General features: G+C 37.2%; 1 protein-coding gene, 1 long non-coding RNA gene and 1 pseudogene across 2 annotated transcripts; all 3 read right to left on the minus strand.

Annotated features, from left to right (window-relative positions):
* Nucleotides 1–19,791: 19,791 nt before the first annotated feature.
* Nucleotides 19,792–20,981, minus strand: LOC113353945 (annotated as a pseudogene).
* Nucleotides 20,982–21,219: 238 nt separating this feature from the next.
* LOC113307753 lies at nt 21,220–24,278 on the minus strand. Its single transcript, XR_003339299.1, has 4 exons — nt 23,769–24,278; nt 23,563–23,649; nt 22,146–23,324; nt 21,220–21,904 (listed from the first exon to the last, which is right to left on the minus strand). It is a non-coding gene; the product is annotated as an uncharacterized LOC113307753 (long non-coding RNA).
* A 77-nt stretch (nt 24,279–24,355) lies between these two features.
* Nucleotides 24,356–25,034, minus strand: LOC113307746 (histone H3.2). Its single transcript, XM_026556195.1, has one exon. The coding sequence runs from the start codon at nt 24,950–24,952 to the stop codon at nt 24,542–24,544; it is 411 nt and encodes a 136-aa protein (XP_026411980.1). The 5' UTR covers nt 24,953–25,034; the 3' UTR covers nt 24,356–24,541.
* Between the last annotated feature and the right edge of the window lie 1,807 nt (nt 25,035–26,841).

The raw sequence follows: 26,841 nt of genomic DNA on the forward strand, positions 1-26,841 counted from the left end.
GGACTTTGCTAGGGACGGGAGAACATGCATATTCCAACTGTGGCTCCTTAAAGGTGTTGTATTTAGATGCAAAATAGTCCAAGAGGACTTGGGAGGCACACAGTTCCAGGGCTAGATTAGGTATTCTCATAAAAGTTGGTTTTACAAAATTGTTACAAACCAAATCTAGGTTGGGTGGAAGGCTATCAGATTGTGACTTAAGTAGGAAGGTGACATCTAAGTTTCTCACATGCATGAGATCAAGAGTACCAATATTATCAGTCACATCAGCATTTTCTAAGTCATAATCAAGTTGTATAGCATGCTTATCATCACAAAACAATTACACAAGTCCAAATTCAGAATTATGGTTATCCGAAATATCCAAATCAGCATCAAAAGAAGCAATATATTGTGGCTTAAGTATGGAATCAGACACATCAACTATATTTTCATGCATAGGATCATTAGTGTCAACAGAAGATTCAACATTATCTAAGTCATGCTCTTCACAGGATAACTGCACAATATCTAAATCAGTAGCCTCATCACATGTATATGGAATACTAGAAGAAACATCATTCATGAAGGTCGGGGCAGAAAAGCCTAATGTATTTGAACCCAAAGGTTCCATAACATTTTCAGCATAGATATGTTCTTCTAACATAATATCATCATCATCATCATCATCATCACAAATACATGAAAATCCTACTTTGTCAAAACCATTAGTGTTTTTCGTCCATACATCTGCCTCTAAAATAGGTGAATATGGATTGATATTTCAGCAATAGGGTATGAAACACTATATCCAGAATTAAGCTCATTGGGAAAATCAACATCTGACTCATGGTGATTACCCATATCATGTGGCATGGTCCTAGTTTCCCTATCGGTTTCCCACTGATGGGTTTTCTCTGCAACTTCAGCTAGAAATGACCATGCATCGTCCACAGTTTTATCAATGAACTCACCATTACACATATATTCAAACAAGTCTCGAGACTTAAAGTCTATTCCCTCATAAAGAATGGCGACCAGTCTCCACTTCTCAAGGCCATGGTGAGGACACTCAAACAACAAATCATTAAACCGTTCAAAATAATGAAAAAGTGTCTCTCCATCTAACTGGACAAAACAATTAATACTTTTACGAATGGAGATGGTCCTATGATGTGGAAAGAACTTTTTGACAAATTGATTTGTGAGTTGTTCCCAAGTGGTGATTGACTGCGGTCTCAGATTGTAAAACCATGTTTTAGCCCTTTCCTTTAAAGAAAATGTAAACAAGCGCAATTTCAAAGAGTCTTCGGATATATGGTCAGGTTGTAAAGCCCGGAAAATTTGTTCAAACTCTCTTACATGATTATAGGGATTCTCATAATCGAACCCTCGAAATATAGAAAGTATTTGTATCATGCTTGCGTTTAGTTCAAATGGGCCATCAGTATGGGGTAAGACGATACATGATAACTGACTTATTCTGTTAGAGTACATGTATTCATGGAGACTACGGGGTTTATTCACATACTCGCCCATTGTTTTCAGAAAAATTTGGTTTTGATGGGTTTTGAAATTTGGTTTGAAAGGGTTTTGAAAAGAAAATTTGGTTTGAATGTGGGAGAAAATTTTTGGTTATTGGGAGCAAATTTGGTTTTAAAATTGGGAGCAAGCCCACATTAGTGGGAGAATGCACAACCCACTAGGCAGTTTGAAAAACAACCTACAGCTGTGAATTTGGATGAAGTTTGAACAGGCCCAATTGGTATTTTAACAGGTCCCAAAGCATAGCCCAGTGGTCTTCAGGAGGCCCAACAGGTTATTTGGAAAGTGAGGAGCCCAACAGGAGTTTTTGAAATTGGAAAACTTGATAGATTTTCAAAGATTTTAAGCCCTCTGTTCTCAAAGTTCCAAAGTTGTTGTTTTGAGTACAAAGCCCAGTTAATGTTCAAAGTTATAAGCCCACAGTCCAATTAAAATTACAAGCCCAAAAGTCCAAAAACACAAGCCCACTGTTGGGTTTAAAATAATATTACAAGCCCAGAAAAAATATAAACCCAACAGACAATAAAGAAGGCCCAGTTGGGCTTTGCTAATGGGTTCAAGCTTACTTGTTTTTGGAGGGAAGCCCAGTTGGGCTTTTATCCCTTTGTGTTTGTTGCAAAAGCCCAGTTGGGCTTTGGATCTTCCTAAGCTTTTGTTGAAGCCCAGTTGGGCTTGGTTCAATCTTCACTCCAACTTGTGCAGCTCAGTTGGGCTTGGTAGTTCTTTTCCTTGACTTTGAGTGGCCCAGTTGGGCTCTGAATATCTTCTTCTTTAGCTTGTTTGTGTATCCAAGTTGGGCTCACAACAATTGGGTCTGATGGTTCAAGGAAGGGTTCAGCAGGACAGGCTCAGAAGCAGCTGCAGCAAGGCAAGTCAGCTTGTTTCAGCTTTCAGCCCAGTTGGGTCCAGCAGTCTGCAAGGCCAATGCACCAGCCTAGCAACTTCAACACCAGCAAACTAGGATCAGCAGGTTCACATGGACACAGCAGAGAAGCAGCACCAGCAGGCAGCAACACATCACAACAGCTCAACAGCAATGCACCAGGACCAGCAAGGGAGCTCAAGATTAACCACAGCAGCAAATCTGCAAGTACACATCACAAGAAGCAAATTCAAGCAAGGGACAACAGCAAATTCAAGCAGAGAAAAAAAATTGTAGCCAGCTCCTAATGCTAAATGCAACAGCAATGCAAGTATGCAGATGGTGAAGATGCAAACAAGAATATGCAGCAGGAATATGATATGCAAGATGAAAGACGAAGATGCAAGACAGCAATGCTATATACAAGATGCTTATGAGAATACAAGATGAAACAGAAAAGACCAGGTAAACAATGAGCAAGCAATGAAGCAAGGTTATCAGAGAAACAAAAGAAACAATAACAGCGCCGCTACCGAGTCCCCGGCAGCGGCGCCAAAAACTTGGTAGGACTTGAAAGAGTACCTACGACTATGTCTAACTGTGAGTGCACAATGTCACAATGTAACACATGGCAAGCACAGGTCGATCCACAGGGACAAGGTGGGTGTAGATTTGAAACTATAGTCTCACTTAAACTGATTCTAAACAAGAAAGAGTAACAAAAATGGGGGTTTTGTTTGCCGATACGGCTAGATGTTGGTTATGTAACACAAAATAGAAAACAAGAATGCATATTAAAGGGCACTAGGGCAGTCGAATCCACCACCTAATCTCAGCTAAGTCAGTTCAGTTTCAATAATGTTCTTGTCCATTTTTATGGACACCGGACAAGATGCAAGTCTGTCGTTTATCCAGGGTCTCAATGGATGGATTAATATCAACTAAGCCAACTAACTAATCCCTAGTATTAGCTGTCTTCTCACAGTATAACTAATCACAGATAAATTTGATAACTTAGATAATTAAACCTTTCCTAAGATGGATATTCTAATCGCAATTAGGGTATCTTTCCAAAGCACTAACTGTCTTTTCAGGGCACAATTAGTCAAGGGATCAATAACAGACAATGAAGCATGAATTGCAGCACATTCATCACAGAAGTATTCTAACTACAATGGATGCATGACATACACTGTGAAAGTAAAATGATGAAGAGCTCAGATTATATTTATCCTAAACAAGTAAAGCACAACAAGAACAATATCAGAAACATGAATCAAACTTAGCAGTAAATTAATGGTTTCATCTCAACCCTAGCAAAAGTAATTAGAACATGATAAACACAATATACTACTACAGCTTGGTGCACCGACTAATCCGGGCATACCCCTAACATTACAAACACCATGTTGTATTTATAGTGCAGATTCCCAAATTTCTAAACCTTAATTTTTGAAAACCTAAAATTTGATTTGGGGATTTTCAATTTGACGTACCCACTTGCGATTTCACCTCGACCCATACCTTCTTCTGTTCTTCCCACTTGTTTTGCTGCTTTTGCTGCTCTTCTTTGTGAACTGTGAACCCTAGATCGAGTCGTCTCATCAACTCCACACCCTAAGTCAGTGAGATGTGAATTTGATGAAACACCTAGGCTAGGTAGAGAGATGGTGGAGTTGTCGGGTGGTTGTGGTGGTGGTGTGGTTCGAGGTCTGGTGGTGGCAGTGATGGCAGGAGATGGTGGTGGCGGAAGTTGCAGGTGATAGGGAAGAGAGGAATTTGGGGAGAAGAGGAGAAGAGGTCGATGAATAATGGGTTGGGGCTATTTGGTTTGTGGTGTAGGTGTTTTAGTGTTGAGCGGTTGTAGCAAATTCGAGGTCCAGTGAAGATGATACGTTGGATGATCACATCTGGATTGAATCGAACGGCTAAGATGGAACAAGCTTGCAGCGACCATTGGATGTGTGATACAACAATTCTGACGGCTTAGATTGGAGTTAGGTACTATGATGTTTGACAGGAGCTTCAAGATTTGATGCTCGGTGATGAGGCGAACGTTGGATGATGTGATGGATCCAATATGACGGCCCTCATGGAAATGGGTAGGGATATTGGAAATTGATTTGGGTAAGGGTTTTGGGCCTTGGGTATGCCAAGCCCATATCTTCTTTAAGGAAAATTCTTCCTCTTAAAGCCCACTTCTAGTTGATCCGGCTCTTGCAAACATCATTCTTCGCTGCCTTTCTGCGGGAGTCTTTGCCGTTTCTTTGCTCTTTTCGCTCCATGAGTTAACCAGGCTTTATTTAGTACCTAAAAATGCAAAATTAATTGAGAAAAGTATTTATTCTTGAAAACAACGAAAACACAGAATATGGGATAAAATGGAGCGTTAGTGCACAAATGATGAGTTAAATGCCAATAAAAAGGTGCAAATATATACAATATTTGGCACTCATCAGTGATGGGGGAGAAAAATAGGATGGAGAGTCCGTGGAGAGGCGATGGAGGTGAAGGAATATAGTTAGAGATGATGAAACTGATTTTGGTTTAGGTTTAGGTATTTAAGGGATAATGGTATTTTGGTATTCTTTAATATGGTTTAGGTCCCCCATTTATCATCTTTTAGGATACTCGAATCCTTAGTATCCCTCAAAACTCAAACCTTGGAGCCCCTATAATAGATTTATTTTGAAGAGCAGAAGATGTGCTACCACGGTACACGGGATCGAGATCAAGAAGTGAGTGCAAGAGTCCCAAAGAAGAGGTACAAAATTCATTAAAGATGTCAAACAAAAAATTGGTTCATGTAGCTGTGGACCTTGTGGTCTTCAGAAGCTTGCAGGTCACTTAAGTTTGTTTACCCAATTCATTCTTTGCGGAGAGTACGAATATGAAAACTTCAGTAACTTGATCAGGTATGACTTGGGAAACCAGCATAAGTCACTCTATGGGTGGAGTACGAATAATGTAGAGTAACTCTCTCCGGCCAAGCATAGTAGCAAGTCCCAGTGAATATTTCTTCCATAAGACTCGCCACACTGCAAAGATCAAAACAACATCATAATATTATATTGTATCCAAAGTTTGATTTATAGAGACCACTATTATCGTTTACCCTAAAAGAGAGATTTGATCATGATTGCTAAAGGAGGGTGCCAATTCAGAATCCTACGGTCAGGATTATTTTATCTTTTATGGATCGGTGCCCGCCCCGCTAATCACAGTATCAACATTTAGGAGTTGTGAATTTGACTGTTGGCTACTGAAAACAAATTCTAAGATTAGATAGCAGGATCCTCAATTACATGTATGAGTATGGCCGAAGCAGAACTGACTTATAGAATCATGATACTCGTTAATTGAACCCAAACTTGACTGCATAAACGAATTCAAGAATAAAAGGATTCCCTGCCGTCATGCATTTGACTACGTAATAATTCATCGATAGCGGTTTCTATGTATATAATATCAAATCTGACATCTAATGTTCATGTTCTTTTTCCTTTTCTTTTTTTTATTTTCTTTTTTTATTATTATTGATACGGCACAGCTAGGCTCACCTCCTGAGCGACATAGCAAGCTGGACTAGCCCCACTGCTGATCCAACTGCCACCCAATTAATAAAACCCAATCTCAAATCTATCCATAGAGAAAATGTTGGATCCCTAGTGGGAATCGATCCCTTACCTCCCGCACGCACTATGGACGAAAGGGGGTGCCTTGGCAAACAATGGAGATGGTTTCCACTTTCTTTGGTCATACAAGGATATGGTTTGAAGCCCACCGGTAAACAATGTATCTAGAGTTTATTATTTGTGTTGGTAGGTCGGTCAATGATTGAGTTAGGAAATTTAGTTTGTTTAGGACCATTACTTGTTCCTTAGCATAGCAACTTAAGAGTTTGTCTCTTAGAGTTAAGTTAGAGAAATCTATACTTATAGGAAAAACAATCTTTGTTAAGGAATGTGTCCGGTCATACTGACGTATATATAAATAGCCCTTAAGAGAACCTAGTTGGATTCACCAGAAATCTCTTCTTTTCTGCTAAGAGCTTTCTATATCGTCATCTCATATATGGTGATACATAAAGTTTCTTATTGATTTCCTAGGATTCAACATCATTAAATACTTGTTCTTATTGTGTTTATGTGAGCGATTGTATTCTTGGAAATATTGGAGTAACATTATAGTTGTGCAAATAAACGCTTTCGCAGGTTTTGGTGCAACAATTGGTATCAGAGAGAGGAGACACTTTTGGTTACTGGTACTCATATCGTAGTTGAAGTAAAGGTATTTTTCTGAAGATTCCTTGAGAACCATCAGAGCCCACATGTAAAAAAAAAAAAAGAAGAAGAAATACTTCACTCACACAAGTCACAACTCAAGGTAGACAAATTTACAGGAACCAGTAACTTTGGTTTATGGAGAACAGATATAACGGATGCTCTTGTTCATCTTGACTAGAAGAAGCACTAGAAGGTCAGCCAGAGGATATGACTGAAAAACATTGGAACAAGAGCAATAATTTATGTCTTGGTTTGGTTCGAGGGTGTTTAACAACGTCATTGAGAGTTACTTATCAACACGAGACTTCAACTAAGGAGTTTTGGGGAAAATCTAGAAAAGGAATACTTAGTGAAGATTTTGGCCAATAGGATACATCTTAAGAGAAATTTGTATCGCGATAACATAAATAAAGATCCAACTCTGACAGAACACCCCGAACCGTTTAATAAACTTCTTTCTAAGTTGGTAACTATGATGATACAATTGAGGACGATGGACAAGCTTTGTGTCTGGTAAACTCTCTTTCTGACAGGTATGAGCTCGTGGTTAAGGCATTAATATGTGGCAAGGATAAGATGACATATGCATATATAGGTCATTATAGTACTGTGTAGTGAATAAGTCAGGAAGACGGACCGTGAAGACCTCGCAAGTGAAGCTGACAATGATATTCTTCTTGCAAGAGGTCGTTCAACATACAAGAGGAAGAAGAATGGTGATCGTGGTAAAGATAAAGGACGTTCTAAGAGTAGAATGCATCTGAAGATGGGATGAGTGTGCTTGGTACCATGACATGGGTTAGGATTAGGATTATACCAAGCGTAAGGAGATAGAAATAGATAACATGAAGACCGAGGTAAACATTACAAAAGAAAGTGAGGACTCGGAGGATGCTTCTGATTTCTCGTTGACTGTGGCGTCATCAACTTGCATCATCAGAGATGGTACATGGGTATTGGATTCTCAAGCAACATATCATATATGCCCCACATCGGGATTAGTTCTCAAGCTTTGAAGTGCTTGATGGATAAGTACGTAGGGAAACAATCATAGCTGCAGGATGACTAGGATTGGTAATGTCCAAATTAAGATGAATGATGGTATGGTTAGAGAGCTAAAGGAGGTAAGGTATGTACCTGTCATAATAAAGAATCTAATTTCACTCGTTACTTTAGAAGATAAGGGCTACAAGTTACTCGCGGAGAATGGTGTTTTAAAGTTAATCTCTATATCTATAGTAATCATGAAAGGAACACGGCAACCGGGAATTTGTATATTTCAGAACACATCGATAGTGTGGGTATAAAAACCATGAAGTAGTGGCACATGAGACTTGCACATCCAGGCGAGAAGTCGTTGCATATATTGATTCAACAAGATTTGTTAAAATGAGTTGTTACTTGGAAATTAGAGTTTTATGAACATTGTATGAAGGGGAAGAAAACAAAAACAAGCTTTGGCACCACAATCCACAATATTAGTAGAGTTCTTGACTATGTTCACTCATATATTTGGGGTCCCTCCAAGAATGCATCACTAGAAGGAAAATATTGGTTTATATCGTTCATTGATGACGTTTCTCGGTGTGTATGGGTATATAACATGAGGCATAAAAGTGATGTCATAGAATTCTTTGTGAGGTAGAAAAAGGCAACTGAGACTCAAACTGGTAAAAATATCAATGTATTATGTTCGTACAATGGTTGAGAGTACAAAAGTGATTCATTCTGGAAAGTATGTCAGGACGAGGGGATACACAGGCACTTCATAGTTAAGAAAACACCACAACATAATGGGGTAGTTAAACGCATGAATCGTATTTTGTTGGATAAGGTAACAATGCATGTTATTTAATGTTGGATTAGAAAAAGCATTTTGTCTGAGGAAGTTACATATGCATGCGTCCTCATCAATAGGGTTTCATCAGCTGTACTATAATGGTAAGCCAGCTTATGACAACTACTCAATTCATATCTTTGGTTGTCCTGCATGAAAACAAGCTTGATAGTCGTGCTATTATAGGACTCTTTATGGGTATGAAGAAGGGAGTGAAAAGGTTCAAGCTTTGGAATCCATTTGAAAGGAAGATAGTCATGAGTGGGGATGTCACATTTTATAAGGAGTTTATGGTAAAGTCTTGGAGTTCTCGGCATGTGGAGAACAAAAACACCAGTATTAATGAGCCTTTGCAGCTGGTAAAAATTGATGCAGCCCCACCACTTCTAGCTAAGTCTGTATCTATTGATAATACTTCTTGAAATGACGAGGGTACTATTGATGGTGGATTTTTCACGAAGGATGAGATCGTAAAATCATAATTTTGTATATTTCTGACCTAGCTTCAGACGAATATATGAAATTCATATTTTAGAATTTAGACATGAAATCTCATGTCACGATAATCCATGACTGAGTATATAGCTTTTTCAGGGCATGCATAAATATGCAATCCTTAAAGACTCTCAGCTGAGCTTTCAATATTTTGCATATATCATCAAAAATACTGAGCGATTCCAGTATTCACTTCTGTATAGAATCGAGAATGATTGGACGTCTCCTAGATGGATTGACCACTAGTATAGAGAAATAACGTCTTCAGGATGTCGCAAATGTTCCCTGACTATACAGAATAAACATTCAGAATGAGTATGATGCTTCTACTATCTCATACCTCGATTCTCAAATAAATATAATGCTTCTAGAAAGATTTCCTGCTAGCACAGAGCTGTAACAACCCGTGAATATTGGCACTAAAACTGAGTCCAAAATCCCGCGGTGCCACTATTGTAGGTCCAGATTTTTATTTTTAAAATAAGAATAACTTAGAACTACGAAAGAAAATCCAATAAACATTACTAAATAGATAAATAATATTCAAAAGTCTTAAATGGTTATAATCCAAAATTAAAATAATCAAACTGTGGAAGTAAATAAAAATGTGTTAACCTTTTTGAGACTAAAGAAAAACAAATTCAACATAAAACTATATCAAGGAAGATGTTTCACTTCTTGTCAAATACTGCAACAGAAAATCAAGAAAACCCCACGACTAACCCACTTACTTATTCTGCAACCTGAAAGGGAAAAATCAACATAAGGTCAGAGCCTTGGATCGCAAGTTCACTCTTAATCCATCATATACACTAATATGCATATAAGTAACAAAAGTATCAACTAGTGATAAACATCTAAACTGTGGCAGTAGGAAGATCAGGAGACTAAGTTTTAAATCAAATAACACAACGCTTAATTTCAGTCTTTCACCAACCATTAAAAAACACACACACACACATACCACAAATTAATCAATTGCATATACTTCCCACCGCAACACACTATTTGAACAGTGATGTCCCTGAACTCGGCAAACTGAACGACAACCCCATATCTAGTGTACGCTCACAAACATGATAGTTATTGTGGCCGCACCGATACTCATAAGAGCGGTAGCTATTATGATACATGATCTCAACATATAAATTTCAACATACATGCCTACTGCTTATTGGTTCTCACAAGCCTGATAGCTTTGCGTACCTGACCTCTTACCAAGTAGATAAAATAAGAATTAGTATCCAAGTATAACGAACCGCCAAATAAGGATTTATACCTTAACAATACTCCAACACATACAAGACCATTTAAATTATATTTAAATTCAGCACATATTAATCTTCAAACTCATACACACAACTCAATTCAAACTTCAACCATACTAGGTCGATTCGATAATTTACCCTCCAAGCACATATGTGTTGTACCTATCAAATACACCATGTATACTGATCTGATCATAACAAAACTTTAACCACACAATCATAACAATACCAAATATATTTTATACGAATTTCAAAGAAAACTAATGGTGGACTATCGAATTATGATATGTTTTGTTCGCTCAACCTATCTGAATTTTATAGGCGCAACTACAAAACGTTTGTTAGTTGAGATATCTATAAAACTCGGTTTTACTTGAAATGTTTACAAAAAAACTCATGACCTAAATGGGTTACTCATATTAAAATTTCAAATAATTCTGAGTAGTAAAACTATATAAACTTAGGTTTTCACAACTGTCCGGATTCATAAATTCTGCAAAAATGTTCTCTGAACTATAAGTGTTTCTTTGACGACTCCAAGTTAGATCGTCCTGAAACTTTTACAGAATCCATATAATAGTGAAAGGTATAACATATACAAATTTCGTAAAATCTAATGGTCAGATTTTGTTTTACGGTTCAAACAGTACTCATTCTTTTGGGTGGCAGAAAAACCCTAACTCGAAATTTACCTTATAAACTCAACGCTTAACCTAGGTTTTCAAGAGAATAAACAATTGAAACTTAATACTATCAATATTAAATGATAAATCAAGATTAAACTTTCCTTAGACTTGAGATCAAAACCTAGAGTCTCCTCTGGTTTCAGTAACACTTCTTCCATTTTGCTTCCGGTTTCTTCTTCTCTCCAGACGAATAAACACTAGGTTTCTAATTTTTATTTAACTAAGGGAATTTATCGTATATATATATTATACTAACTAAGTTATGTGCGTTATCCAAACACAAGTTTCTGGCAGCCTAATCAGTAACATATAAGTAATCGGGATGTTACATAATTAATTATAGTGCAGTATTCATCAATTGAATTCCTAGAAAATACTCTATTTTCATCATAATATTGCATTACTTTAATTCACGGATTTTCTCAGCTGAATTCCATGGATTTATAATAAATATTCACTTTTCGGGCATGTGGGCCACCACCTAATAAGCCCTGAGAAAATGGTGCGGGTGTACTTAAGAATAATGCACGAACGAACACCCAAAATATGGATGAATGTGGAAATATGGAGACATGTGCAAAATAGGAAAAGAAAATAAATAAATAAATAAATAAATAAAAAGGAAAGAGACGCGCGGACTGGGCCGCCCGCCGGTCATGGCCGATCCCACGCCTCTCACTTTTCCTTATTTTATTGTTATTATTATTATTATTATTATTTATTCCATAACTCTTGATTTCCCACGTTCATGCAAACTCTTAGTTTCCCACATTTCTCCAAATATTGCTCAATTCTCCAAAAAAAAAAACTACAAAAATCAAATGGTCCCATGACCGTTAACCAATAAATATTAAAATAACATTATTTTAATATTCTAAAAAATTGAACGTGCGAGCAATGTCTTACTTGCTCATTCATGCAAAAACTGAGAGTTTCAATCAAGACCAAACTCTTCTGAAAATACAAAATGCTGCACAAGTGTCCAACAAAAATACCTAAATTCTCAAGAATGGACGCACGTCCAACATGGTGTCCCGTGCACCACCATGGCCGGCCGGTCCCACACTCCTTGATTTTTTTGGATAATCCTCCATATTTTTGGATATTTCTCTATATTTTTGGTGAATCCTTCTCCACCAGTTGGACAATTCTCCATACACCGCTCAGCCGGTCTGTCCACTACCAATGGCCGGTCTTATACCCATTAGTTGGTCGATATTTTTCCACCCATATTGGACACCTTTCCATCCCAGTTCTCCAAAATTATGGTTTCAAATTTATGATAATTTTAAAATTATGTGGATAACGGATTTTTAAAATTATTTCAAACTGTCTCTATTTTTTTCTATTATGCAGCCCAAATTCATTTTGAGTAGCCCTCAGATTTTCCAAGTGCATTTTGATGTTGATATGGCTGATTAATGGTAATTCTAGTTATGTTATAAGCTACCTCGTGATTCATGTCGAATTCTACTCCACTTGGGTGGGATATCTAGAAAAATTGAAGAGAATTAAAGAAACAAAAATGATTCACGGACCGCCAAAAAAACCGAGAAAAAAAACCTAGCCAAAAGCTCTCACAATAACCGTACCCCTGTTGTCCTCCATGGGCTCACGGGGACCACACCCAAAAAAAACTAAGCTTGTGCGGTTTTTTTCGTGATTTTTTTGGTGGTCTGCCAAGAATCATCCTTAAATAAATGACTAGCTAATAATACATAGATCGTTATCACCTTTATTGAGTGGATATGCACAAAATTTACATATTGTACAACATGTAAAGAAAGTCGAGAAAAAGAGAGAGCAAGAATCACAAGATAAGAACAAAATGCGAAAAGTCAAGGTGTGGCAACTTCGCGGCTGCTCTTGCACATAGAAGGACTAACTAAAAACAAAAAATGATCTTGCTCCCCATCCGTCTCAAAAGCATGCTTATATATTTTTTATGCTTGTTTCGATCTTTCCACAAATTAAACTCAAGTTACAGCAGCAAGAATAAATGGTCAAACTTTTATTCCTTCTTGAGATAAACCTTATAACTTTCCAGAAATACGTGAGATCATAAATGGCCTTTGGAATGAATCAAGATACGATCAATATTCTCCTCTTCAATGTTGGATATTTTCAAAAGGACGCATTTTTGTTTGCCGCTATCGTGGGGTCTGGGGGCGTAGCCTCTCCCGATTGAAATTTTCGATTTTAGGTTGAAAACCGAATTCAAAGTTCGTTGAAATTTTGAACAGACGCGTCTCTGCCAACAACCACCACTAGTGTTAGAAATAATGTGGTCAAGGCTGGTCCTAGTGTTAGATAGACAACCACCATTAGTGTTAGTCCTGTCCTATCTGTCAGTGACAGCTGTTCTAGCTGTATTAGTCCTTTCCTCTCTCTGTATTAATACTGTCTGTAAACAGTTTTTGTCGGTAATCAAGAACTTATCTTCTTTTCTTTACCCATACCAATCTTTCATGGTATCAGTCACTTGACTCGATCCAAACCTTTCATCAATTCAACAACGATCAATTAAACATTCAATATCAATTCAACATCAGATTTACATCAATTAAACATTGATTTTTTATGTGTTTTTCATCAAATCAATATCAGTTTTTTGTTCTTCAATATCTTGTTTTCAAATCTATTTTCTTAATTGATTCTTAAATGGAGACAACAAGAAGTATGGCCAATCAACAACAAAATCACAATTTCACTCATAATCCTTGGGGATCTACTTCAAATTCTTCCGTTGCTGCTTCTACATCTGATCCTTCCTTGAATTTTTCTTTACCTTTCACCAACATCTCTAATTTTGTCTCCTCCAAACTTACTGGTGATAATTACCTCCTTTGGTGAGATCAGTTTGAGTCAATTCTTATCTCCACTGATCTTTATGGCTATGTTGATGGGGAAATTCAAGAACCGCCTCAAGAAATTTTTGTTGATGGATCTGCTTCTGTCAATCCAAGGTGGTTACATTGGCGTAAAGTTGATCGATTTGTAGCTAGCTGCCTCAAAGCTACATTTACTGAGACCATTTCAGGTGATGTTCTTGGCCTTTCTTCTGCTAGTGATATTTGGTTATTTTTACAGACAAGTTTCCGTAATCAATTTATTGCTCGTCGGAGTATGCTTCGAAATCAGTTACATGGAATTCGTAAGGGAAATCTCTCTATTCTTGTCTATCTACATAATATCAAGAATATTGTTGATTCATTATCTGTTATTGGTGAACGAGTTAGTGAAAATAATCGAGAAACACCGTTTCCTTTTGCTAAATTGAAACCGAGATTACTCAATCATGATCAGTGGTTACTTGAACAAGAACAAGATAATTCAATGACTTTTGATTCACAACATCCTTCAGTCTTTTATAGTAGAAATATTCATCATTCTGGTGGTAGCAAAGGAAAACCAAGAAACTCATCACACAATTTTATGCAGAGACAATTTCATTTTGGTTCTTCATCACAAGGAGGTATTGCTGGCGCTTCACATAACACACCACATAATTTTATGCATAGTCATTTTCACCCTGGTTCTTCATCACAAGGTGGTAATTATGGTACTCCAAATGGTTCTGCTTCTATCAATAGGAGATCCATCCCTGATTATTCTCAAGTTGAGCGTCAGATTTGCAGGCGTTTAGGTCATTGATAAGTGCATAATTCATATGATTTTAGTATCCATTCCATACTTGTTTTAGCTATTATTCTTGCATATTTTCGTATTATTACTATTGTTTTCTCTTGTTTTCCTCTATTAGGTGAATCATCCAAAAAGGAGGTATAAAGTTCTGAAAAGAGCTAGGAAGATAAGTATTCCAAGTATCCAAGCACCCAAGTCCAAGAGAAGTGGAAGAAAAGCGACGAAAAGGAGCAAAACGCTCATAATCAAGACACAGGCCAAAGACTGATCTTAACTCATTCAAATTAAAGATTTCTTATCATTATCTTGAATAGAATTGAAAGATAAAAAGAATTCAAAAATAATGAGGTCATTCCGAGTTCGTATGAAGAAGTTGTGGCCAAAACAGTTTTCATTGAATACCTAAGACAGTGAAGTCCCCGAACTGAGTTTGCGAACCGAGTTCGCAGACTTATTTCCGAAAATTTCTGCTGGAATTTGAAGTTTTCGGACTGGGTTCGCGAACTTATCAAATGGGAAACGTGTATTCACACCTTGGAATACCTAAGGGCACGTTTGGGAACGTTATTTCGTTATTTTGGGTCGGATTCTTGAACCAAACCCAATATGTGAACGCCAAGCAATGTAAAACTATAAAAAGGTATTAGGTTATGTGGAAGAATATCATATCATATCAATAGGTCACGAAATTTTTAGGGTTTGGAGAGGAGAAACATCACGCGGAGCGATTATCAATCGTAACGTTATCTCTTACTTTTCTCATATGTATATCATGGATGTTTCTACATCCATGAGTAGCTAAACACCTATTGATTGAGGATGAATTCTAAGTTGTAAACAAGATTTGAGTTATTATATTAATCTACTTTGAAGTTCTTCATATGATTATCGTTTGTTTATACTAATTAATATCTATGATTGATTGATAGATTGTTTAGGTGGCCAACTGGATTGATTTGTTGATTCAATCTATTACTAGTATTGAGTTAGGAGATAAGTAATCGTCGAATAACCTTTACACAAGTAGAGAACACGAAACCTTGCAGAGGGATTCTGTGGAGCGATTGTGTGTATAAACAATACTAAAAAGTGGCCTTGAGCTAAGAGTCTAACTATTAGGATCAACCTATAAATTCACAAAAGATAAAACATTCGACCTAATTACACCTTGAGTGAGCTATTACTATGTGGTTAGACGAATAAAATCTGGTATTGGAGAGCTTCCATACTCAGTGATAAAAGGATTTTAGGGAACAACACTGAGCTAGCTGTTATTCCACGGTTGGTGATAATCTATGGTTAACGACAAGTAGGAAAGTATAATAACTCATTAACGGTTTATATACGAAGAAGGATTCCTCGATCATATCTCTCTCTATTGATTACAATACAATTTTATTTGCTTTGATTATTTATTTTGTTCACAATCTAAAACAAAACCCCCCTTTGTGACACTTTGACAACTAAAACTCACTGCTCTTCGTGGAAACGATCCTTACTTCCATTATATTACCAGTTAATTATGTGAAAATAAGATTATTAATTTGATTGCACTCACGACATCGTTGTTATTATAGATATGCTCCTGACAATATGCATACTCAGTTTCATTCTGCTAACATTGCTTCTGAAGAGGAGGAGTTTCCTACTATGGATCAATCCAATCCTATAACCACTACTGAGCAAGAGTTTGCTGGTCTTGCACTGGGAAATGTGTCAGTTACTGACGCTCCTTCATCATCTACACCTCATTGGCTATCAGATTCAGGAGCAACAACACACATGACAGGAGATCAATCTTTAATGCAGACTTCTTCTTCTTATAGTGGCAAGGAGCAAGTGATGGTTGGCAATGGTAAGTCATTACCTATTTCTCTTACTGGTACTGCTTGTTTGACTACACCTACTGTTTGCTTCACCTTAAAGAATGTGTTACATGTCCCTGAAATGAAGCATAATTTGTTATCAGTGGCTAGATTCACTGGAGACAATAATTGCTACTTCGAATTTGATCCTTATGGTTATGAAATTAGATATTTATTCACACATGTAGTTTTAGCTCAGGGTGTTATGAGAAATAACTTATATCCTATTTCTCATCTGCCTACCTTTTCTCAGTCTCATCATGGTTATGTTTCTGTTATGTCTGCTTCACTATCTCTTTGGCATGATAGATTAGGTCATCCCTCCACCAAGATTGTCCAACTATTGCATAAATCAAATTAGATTGTCTTAGACTCTCCTTTTTCTTCAGTTGTGTGTGATTCTTGTCAACTTGCTAAAAGCAAAAGGTTACCTTTTTCATTGTCTTCAACACATTCTCTTGCCCCTTTGTCACTTATTCATTGTGATGTATGGGGTCCATCCCCCGTATCTTCTCTTTAAGGATATAAATACTACATCTTTTTCATTGATGACTTTAGTAGATTCAATTGGATTTATCCAATGCATTTGAAATATGATGCTATTCAATGTTTTACTCATTTTAAAAATCTTACTGAGAATATGTTCTCTAGTAAAATCGTTTCCTTTCAAACTGAAGGTGCTTCAGAATTAGTAAAAGGTTCTTTTAAAACTTTTCTTGTCACACATGGCATTCAAATCAGGATTTCATGTACTAAGACACCTGGGCCAAATTGTACTGCTGAACGAAAATATCGGCATGCTACAGAAATGGGAAATTCTTTATTGTTTAAAGCTTCATGTCCCAAGGAGTTTTGGTTTGATGCTTTTGCTACTGCCTCCTATCTTATCAACAGAACTCCCATGAAATTGTTAAATTTTAAATCTCCTTTTGAGGTTCTTTTCAAGTCAACTCCTGACTATTCTTTCATTAAGCTTTTTCGCTCGACTTGTTATCCTTTTTTAGGATATTCTAGAACTGATAAATTGTCTCCCAAATCTGTTAAATGTGTTTTCATTGGCTATAGTGCTCTTCATAAAGGCTATAAGTGCTATAATCCACTCTCTAAGAAAACTCAGATTTCAAAGCATGTGATCTTTCATGAAACTCAACTATATTTTAATTCATTATCACCATCTATTGTTGAGGAATGTGTCTCTGTTTCTACTCATTAACCCATACTCGACCTGATATTTGTTTTGGAGTGAACTATGTGAGCCAGTTCATGCATGCTCCTACAGACTGCCATCTTCTTTTGGTTAAAAGGATTCTTCGATATTTAAAGGGGACAATTGGTCAGGGTTTAACACTTAGAGCTGGTGATGTTTCTCTACTTAAAGCTATACTGACTCAGATTGGGCTGGCTTCCCTGACACTAGAAGATCGACTACTGGATATGCTATATTTCTAGGTTCTTCTCTCATATCTTGGTCTTCTAAGAAGCAAAGTATTGTTTCAAAATCCTCAGCTGAGGCTGAATACAAGGCTCTTTCTGTGGCTTCTGCTGAATTGAAGTGGATTTCTTATATCTTGACAGATTTACATGTGCCTGCTAAATTGTATTGTGATAATACCAATACCATAGCTCTCTCTGCTAATCATGTGTTTCATGCCAGGGCCAAGCATATAGAGAACAAACTTTCATACTATTCGAGAACTAGGGGAGGATGGTTTTCTACTTGTTTCTCATATTTGCAGTGCAGATCAGCTGGCAGACTTGTTCACTAAAAGCTTATGTTTTCCTACATTCTCAAGGCTGCTTCACTTGCTTCTGGAGTCCCCAATTACTTAGTAGTTGCTTTTACTTCTGAGAGAGAGACAGTGATTTTTTTTCTTCTTGTAGTTTGTTCTGCTATTTTCCTAACTTTACAGACTGTCTGCCTGTATCAGTTTGCAGGGGTGTGTTAGAAATAATGTGGTCAAGGCTGGTCCTAGTAGCCTTGATTCCTGTCCTATCTGTCAGTGACAGTTGTTCTAGCTGTATTAGTCCTTTCCTCTCTCTGTATTAATACTGTCTGTAAGCAGTTTTTGTCGGTAATCAAGAACTTATCTTCTTTTCTTTACCAATACCAATCTTTCAATTAGTGCCTTTTGAAGGTGTCGTTTGGTGATGAACAGACACCTCCAAGAGATATGAAATCTCTATAAATAACGATGATTGCTCCTCTTGTAAACACATCAAAAAAAAATCAATTTGTTTTCTTCTTCTCCAATAGCATCATCAAAACCTTATACAGTGTGTTATTTGTCGGGTTATTCGCCAAGTTAATTGGGAAAGGTCGAATTATTGTCTAAAAGAATCGAAAGAACCTTGAAGTCAGGGGTACACCATTCTTCTGTTTTTGCTTTCATCCTCTAGTTCTAACCCAATTTTCTAACATTCATTACCCTAAAGAATGCAAGAACCGTAAAAATTTCCATTACGGTTAAGCCTATCAAGAGTTTTTGGTCAGCGTCCATAGCTTTAATTGGTGTAATAGATTGTTATCAATTCCCTCAGAGAACCGGAGTATAGTGGGCGTAAAAAGGAGGTTCAAACTTCTAACCACTAAACCAAGAAGCGCTCCATGTTCTATGTATTCTTTTTCACATATCATCATCTCAGTGTTGTACCTGATTAAGTCGATCAAAAAAAGATTCAGTTCAAGTGTTGTTTGAGCACGTTTTTTTGTAACCGAATGTTAACGTGTACTTCCAATTAGTTAAGAACATATATGAAATGACGGTGAATTTCCGCTTCCAGATTTGATACTGCCATATGGATTCAGTTCAATAACCATGGTAACAACAGATTTTGTGCAATTTCAAAACATACACCAAAAGATAAAACCATCAACATTAATGTGTCTTAATTTGCACATACAATTCATAAACCAACACTTCTTGAGTAGTAATATTTTAGAACAGGTTTTAACATCCATCAGAACTAAAACTAGCTGAATTGTGCTAAACAGTCAGCTGTAGCACTCCAGAAAAGGGATCAAGCATATTACCCTTTTCAGTCACAGAAAGAAAGCAGCGAGCTGACTCCAAGTGACTTTTCCATATATAAGCTCCAGTGTACGAATATCATCAGGTGGTGGGCATTCAAACTAATGAGACAAACTTTATCAAGAGAAGGGATTGCAATCCGAAGGGAAAACTGTAAAAATTGCATAGGCAAACACATAAAGATAGACACAAAAACGCAGAAGAACATAGATAAAGAAAGCAAATAAGTGCACTCTACAAATAGAGAGCAGTAGACTGCCCCTGCCCGACTAAGGATAAACCTCTATAAGGGATCTAAAGTCTAAACCCCGTAACAGGAGTTATCTTATAGCCACAAAACCCTGCCTCTAAGAAAAGCTTTTCCCATTCTTTCTCACTTCTCTCTTTGCCTCCAACTAGAGCCATCATCATCATGTCTAGGAGTAGTTGGGTTTCTGTAATTGAATCGTGCTCTTGTTTAGTATTATCCTCTTCAATCACGGCATCTATTATAATCACCTTTCCTCCCTCTTCTCTTGACGGAATAGCCTCTTTGCATCTCTTAAGTATTTTGACGCAGTCGCCATCGCTCCAATCATGAAAAATGAACTGCCATTTTAACAGCGGAAGGCAACTAAAAATTAAATTGCAAATAAAAATAGCGATATCATAAATATTGTTAGGGTCAAATAACTCAGAAACATCTGTCAATAAAACATAAATACAGTAAAGATGCAATATTGCACATATATACCTTCATTAACACTGCATCTGCAAGAGGAATAGACTTGAACATGTCACCACTAATGAATTTTATGTTGTTGGTACCTGACAAGCTTGACACCACATGCGGGAGTTCAAGAACCATGCATTTCAAGTGTGGGTGTACTTCGACAATGGCTTGAGTTGTGGCTCCTGTCCCACCTCTACATCAACCAGAGACTTCAAATTCTTAAAGACCCCCTCGCCCTCATTGACGATTACATTCATCAATAAATGGGAGTCATTAGCCATGGCGTCATTGAACGTCTTGCCAAATTCATGATTCTGCTCCAAAACATCCCATACGCTCCTACCGTGAGCAGCTTCACATGGTGTGTTTCCGCTCCCTTGGAACCAGTCGGTTAAGAAATGGAAAGGCGTTACAAAGAAAGGATCTACCATTGCGAGCACGATAGATGACGATGTGTTGGCATTATCTTTTAGTAATAACCTTGAAGGTGGCGTCAGCACATATCCTTCCTCTGTTGATTCTCATCATGTCTTTTTGTCGAAAAGAAGCCCGAATGAATCATAAAACGCATTAAGCGATTCAACGAATCTCTTTTGGTTGGAGGTATAGAGAGAGCATCGGCAAGATGACAGAGAGTTATGGGTTTTCCATGGTTGTGGATAATGTCAGGTATACCTAATTGAATAACACATTTGAGAGACATGGGACTTACATAACTGAACGCATACTTCCAGATATGAGTCTGAGCTTGTATCAACTCATTACCCTTCATTTCTTGATTAGCAATAGAACCCACACAAAAACTAGTTTCTTCTGTATAAGTTGCATCAGTGTAGCTTGTCTATTTATAGAGTGGAAGGATCCACTGTTACAAATCCCACGTTCATTACTTTTTGGTTCTTTACTATCAGATATGGAACCTACTGTTACTTTACCCCCTATCTCTAAATGATTAATTAAGGTATGGAATCAAAGGTATCTCCAAATGGTTTGATCTCAAACAATATGTATGCAAGTTTGTCACCATTGAGATCAAACCAAACAAATTGTTTGCACAGCATCAATAAATACAAGAGCCGAGCACACAGAAATAAGCACGGCACAAAGGAGAGCTCCGACAATATCATTTTACATGTAATACATTTACCTTGCTAAATGATTCAAACCCTGAAACAGGAGTCATACTGTCATATTCAGTATTAACCTGGCTCACTGAAGAGAGCTTTTCCCATTCCTTCTGATTTCTATTTAACATCAAGTGTTAACATCATTTTCTATTTTATCACGAAAATGTTAGGTTTCACTTGCTTCATTTTCTTTCCTGTCTTCCATCACAATCTTTACTATAACCAGCTTATCACTAGTCCCCCCTGTTTGCAAGACAGAATTGCTTCTTTGCTTTCTCTAATATCATTATTACCCAAGAGCCATTGCTTCTTTATCTCCTGTTGTTGTTTGAAGAGAGAATTGTAAGACTAAAAATATCAATAACCAAAATGTGAGAGTTGGAATACTCGAACAAATAATAGAGTTGAAACACGAAACAACAAAACAAGCTATATGTATATAATTAAGACTTAGCATTTTATAATCTAGATTTTAAAAGCTTTTCATGTTCATCTTCTTTATCTATCTCCTTATTCTCCAGTAGCTCTAAAATGAGAGATGGAGCAACTTCCCCATTCGCTTTATCATCTGCAATAAATAATGAAACAAAGCTTAGTGGTTATACAAATTTATTCTCTCATTCGAATGGACTGTAATTGAAGAGATACATGTGCAGTCAATTACAGATATCAGATACTGCAGCTCTGACTCGGTCAAAAGAACTTTGCCGGTTTTGCCCAACAAAAGCTTTACAACTCAGAAAAGACAAACAATCAGGGAATTCAAAGACAAGATAAGATGCAGGTCAGCAATATGTAAAAGATATTACCATGTTAGCCACCGTCCTGAAAACAGGTAAGGAATAGCAGCTACTCCATATATGTTCAGAAGCTACCTGGCCAGATGCAAGAGCATTTCAGATTGCATTTCCTGCATAATGAATGACACATATGTCAGTTGGACGACAAAATTAATCACATGAACAATCGATCTCAGCGTGTACAACAACCTTATATTCAGTTATTTTCTATGAGTTTGTTTGCTAACAACGTACAGTGATAACATTTAATGAAGATGGAAGCAAGACAGAACACCAAACAAAATCTAAAGTTGGGAAATCATGATGCAAATACTGCCATAATTCATACAGCACTACCACGTACACGCAGATCATTACTCATTCAAAACTAAGCAGCAAACGAACTTTAAGTCAAAATTTACCGGAGAAGCTCCATAATCTTGGGAAACAACTTCAAGCTAATGAAACCAACAAAACAAGCAGAAGACAATCCAGAAGATACAAACTTCCATATTTCACATATAGGTGGCCTAATATTTTACATTTCAAAGAGATAACCAAAGTGCTCTACAGTGCATAATAGGAAAAGTAAGTTTAAATTCTCAGTGACCGGTATGAATTCCCCGTCTTTAATCACCAAGCTGAGTACTATCATCGGTTAAAACTTAGAGCTAACCATGCCACAGCAGAACAAATCATTCAATTATCAAAACCAATAAAACATTAAGAGAACAAAGACAAGGCAAAGCAAACAAAACCAAGGAAAGGGGAAAACATCAACAAAATCTGCAAATCATTTATCTCCCAAGAAACTAACGGCATTTTTCAGATAAGCTTATCCCGGGGTTAGTCATAATAGATGAGTCCCGAAGACTGAGATTATCCTTTTTACTTTTAAGTGTTGCATCAATATTGCCTGCCTTTCTATAGCATGTAGCTTTCTCAAATAAGCTATGTTGTATCTCTCGTCTTTCTTGTTCTTCCGGCACTTACTCCAGTTGCTTCTTGATAACAACATAAGTCAGCATCCAAATTGTTGAAATCATCGCCTTAAAGACAAGCCTTTTCAGTTCTAGCACAGAAACTGCACAAATCGAAAACAGAAATGGTGCACATTGCTAACACCATTATTTGACCCCCCACATATGCTAAGCAACAATGCTTATCTGAGTTTTGTAGTGGTTATGCTTGGAGAGACCTGCCGAAAACCTACCCGTAGGAAGAAAGATTAAATAGATCAGGTAATTCTGCTAGGAATTAAAATTGAATACACAACTTCCCTTTGATTACAATTTTCATATGAACCAGAATGCATAGACATATGTATATAAAAATTAGCAAGAGAATTCTAACTCATTGAGCTTAGCATAATTATATCCAAGTATCTAAGAAAATCAAATTAACGGATCAAAGTGATTCAATGTGTATTGGAAAACTTATTACTTACCAAGAGAAGAACCCATGAAGGCTGTAGTGATTATGGCAAACTTGATATTCCTAAAGGGGATCTCTGATCAACTGCATATGTGATTGGCTGCAATACAACAAGAATACTAGCTAAGAAATTCAATTTATCTAACAAACTAAGCCGCATCTACAGATTATTATTATTTTGAACTGTCTATGCACATAAATATATATGGCTTTGCTTACAGTATGTGATGCTTGTCTCAATCTCATTCTGAATGGAAGCAATAAAATTCAAATTCAATCTGTTGAAGCCACTAACCGAAATAGCGGATAAAAAGATAGCCAATTAGAATAGGTTAGCCACAGAGACTTTCAAGGAAAATGATACTAGCATTTCAGAAACCGTAAATTCAATCAAGAAGTTTTCTAAAAGGAGATTAAATCTCGCCTTATTATACATCTTTCGTGGGTTTTTGAGTTAAAGAAGAGATGATTGAGTGAAGTTGCTTCAAAAACAAACAAAAAAAAATGCATAATAGAGAGTGCGATGGATCAAAGATGTTAGGTAATGTGTATTGATTGAGAGATTAGGTTCAGATTATCATGGAATTGGAAAACTAGGGATTCAATCTACGAGTAGACACACTGGGTAAAGTTAAGCGGAGACCTAAATCCCAAATTTTATCTCAGAACCCATAAAGGATTTTTCTATCATACATACTTCAACATTCAAACCCTAATAGTGTATGAAAGTAAAACCACCACAAAATCTATTATGAAAGATTAGACTTGCAATAGCGGGACTTCAATTTATAAAAGAAAACAGAAACTTTCAAGATAGAAAATACCATTAACTAATTTTTTTCATTTCATCAGATCTGAAACTACACAGGGAACATAAATAAAGAGACTGATAAGACTTTTAAAACAACAAACCCACATTTCATACTGCCATAGAAACCCCCAAAACATTTACACAAACCCAGTAAGAAGTTGAAAAACCTTCTTAATCTCCTTTAAGCACGCTCACCTCTGATTCTACGAGCAAGTTGAATATCCTTAGGCATGATGGTAACCCTCTTAGCATGAATTGCACAAAGATTGGTGTCTTCGAATAGTCCAACGAGGTAAGCTTCAGCTGCTTCTTGAAGGGCTGCAACTGCAGAACTCTGGAATCTCAGATCAGTTTTGAAATCCTGAGCAATTTCACGAACCAGACGCTGAAACGGAAGTTTACGGATCAAAAGCTCAGTACTCTTCTGGTACTTCCTGATTTCTCTTAGAGCAACAGTTCCTGGCCTGAATCTGTGGGGTTTCTTGACTCCTCCGGTTGCTGGTGCAGATTTCCTAGCAGCTTTGGTTGCTAACTGCTTCCTTGGTGCCTTTCCTCCAGTTGATTTCCTAGCGGTTTGCTTGGTACGAGCCATTGGTATTAGAAATTAGAGATCTAGATAGTTTATGGATTTCAGAGAGGGAAATTGAGAAGAGATTGAAATTGATCTGTGAATGGTGAGTGGAAATTGGGAATTGGGGTTGGTATTTATAGTGAGAACATTGATGTGAGGTGGGATTAGAAATCAATCTTGATCGTTTACAGTAATGTTTATCGACGGGTGTTATTATTTTAAAATGTTTTATTCGGATCGCAAATATTACTATCGACGGCTGTGAGTGATATAAGTCTCATACGGATCGATAGAAGTTTATCAAGGGTGGTAATTCATTTAAGATGTGTAACACGGATCGTAATCCTAGCGCGCTAACTTTTGGTTTTTCCCCGAATTTAAATTTTTCGTGGATAAATCTGAGCCGTACTTGCATGTTTTATCGACGGTGAGTTTTGATTATAAATTTCATACGGATCGAGGCTTTGGCGCACATCCTATCCCGGAATAAACAAATTTCCCGAAGATTTGCTTTCGTCACTCCATGAGACTGGGTTTATGGAGCGCCAACTGACCATGTCCGACTTATCCAAAACTCCAAAGTATGTTCTTTCTCAAGGGGGGGAAAAAACGAATCTATTAACATCTACCATGGCAAGCACTATGACACGTGTTTTGGCTTCGCTACGGCTCGCAGTTATAATGAAATCACTATGACCTTTTATTCATACAAAATCTGGCGAAATTGCTTGGTTTAGTTGTAGAGGGGAACACATTTGTTCCGCGTTATGGCCGAGTGAAGCCCTACGAAAACTCAATTTTCGTATTTTATAAACTTAGTTTTCGTAGTAAATGGTATTGTTATTTGTTTGACCTTTTTTAATACACCACTCACACTTAGTCATAACCATTTATGATGAGAATGTTTATCTATTGCAATGTATAGTTAATGTTTGTGTTACTTAGCTCATTTTGCACGGTAAAATTGATGTAGCTTTAAATTGCCTCCATTCTCCATTTCTCTGGCTTTTTCTTTAGTGTATGCGTTCCTCTTCGTGTAGTTATTGTTCCTCACAAGTTCTTACTTGTGTTCCATCTTTCCTTTTTCCTGCACTATTGGTATCTCATAACAGTATGATCATAATATCAAGTCTGCGGCATTTTCACTGCCTCAATTTCATTTCCATCTACATATTCGCAAGCTTGTTTGCTTACATATAATCGTTCTCGCAAGCTTACTTGCTTACTTATTTTCTTATGTGGTCTTATTTTTCCTTCCTAGTTAAAGGTCTTATTTTTCCACATCTTGTCATTGCGACAAAATCGCAGGACGTCTTTGCACTTTCATGCAAACACCCATTGATCTTGCCTTAACTTTTTCTCTAGTATTATTGCCTCTTTAGGATTGTTGCGACAATATGACAGGTCTAAATATTCTTGCGAAAATAAAGCCCCATGACATTGCCGTCTTGCGACGAAATCGCAGGACGTCTTCACACTTTCATGTAATGACCCATTGATCTCGTCTTATCTTTTTCTCTAGTATTATTTCCTCTTCAGGATTGTCGCACAAATATGACAAGTCTTAATACCCTTGCGAGTAAAAAGCCTCATGACATTTGCGTCTTAAGACACTTATCAGCTCCCTAATGGAGGGTGCCGCCCTTATCTCCCCCCTGGTTGCCCCTTCAAGGAGGCGTACTTCTACCATACAAGGTTAGCTCCTCCCATCCGGTCTTAACAACAAACAGTTGTTTTCGCAGCCTCTTGTCCCTTTTACCTATAGGGCTTATGGTTACGAGACTGCACCCTAAGTAGGGTTTTCTTCGGGCCGAGTGCAGTATAAGCCAAGACTTGTCAAGAATGGCAAGGTATGATCCAGATGCCCCTGGCACTGTTGACTCAACCGTGTACCTCGACGCCTTGATCAG

Source organism: Papaver somniferum, chromosome 1 (genome assembly GCF_003573695.1).
Source record: "Papaver somniferum cultivar HN1 chromosome 1, ASM357369v1, whole genome shotgun sequence".
NCBI lineage: Eukaryota > Viridiplantae > Streptophyta > Magnoliopsida > Ranunculales > Papaveraceae > Papaver > Papaver somniferum.

Bases quoted from the DNA above. Each gene is read 5' to 3' on its own strand.
- LOC113307746 (XM_026556195.1), bottom strand. From the start codon at position 24,952: ATGGCTCGTACCAAGCAAACCGCTAGGAAATCAACTGGAGGAAAGGCA.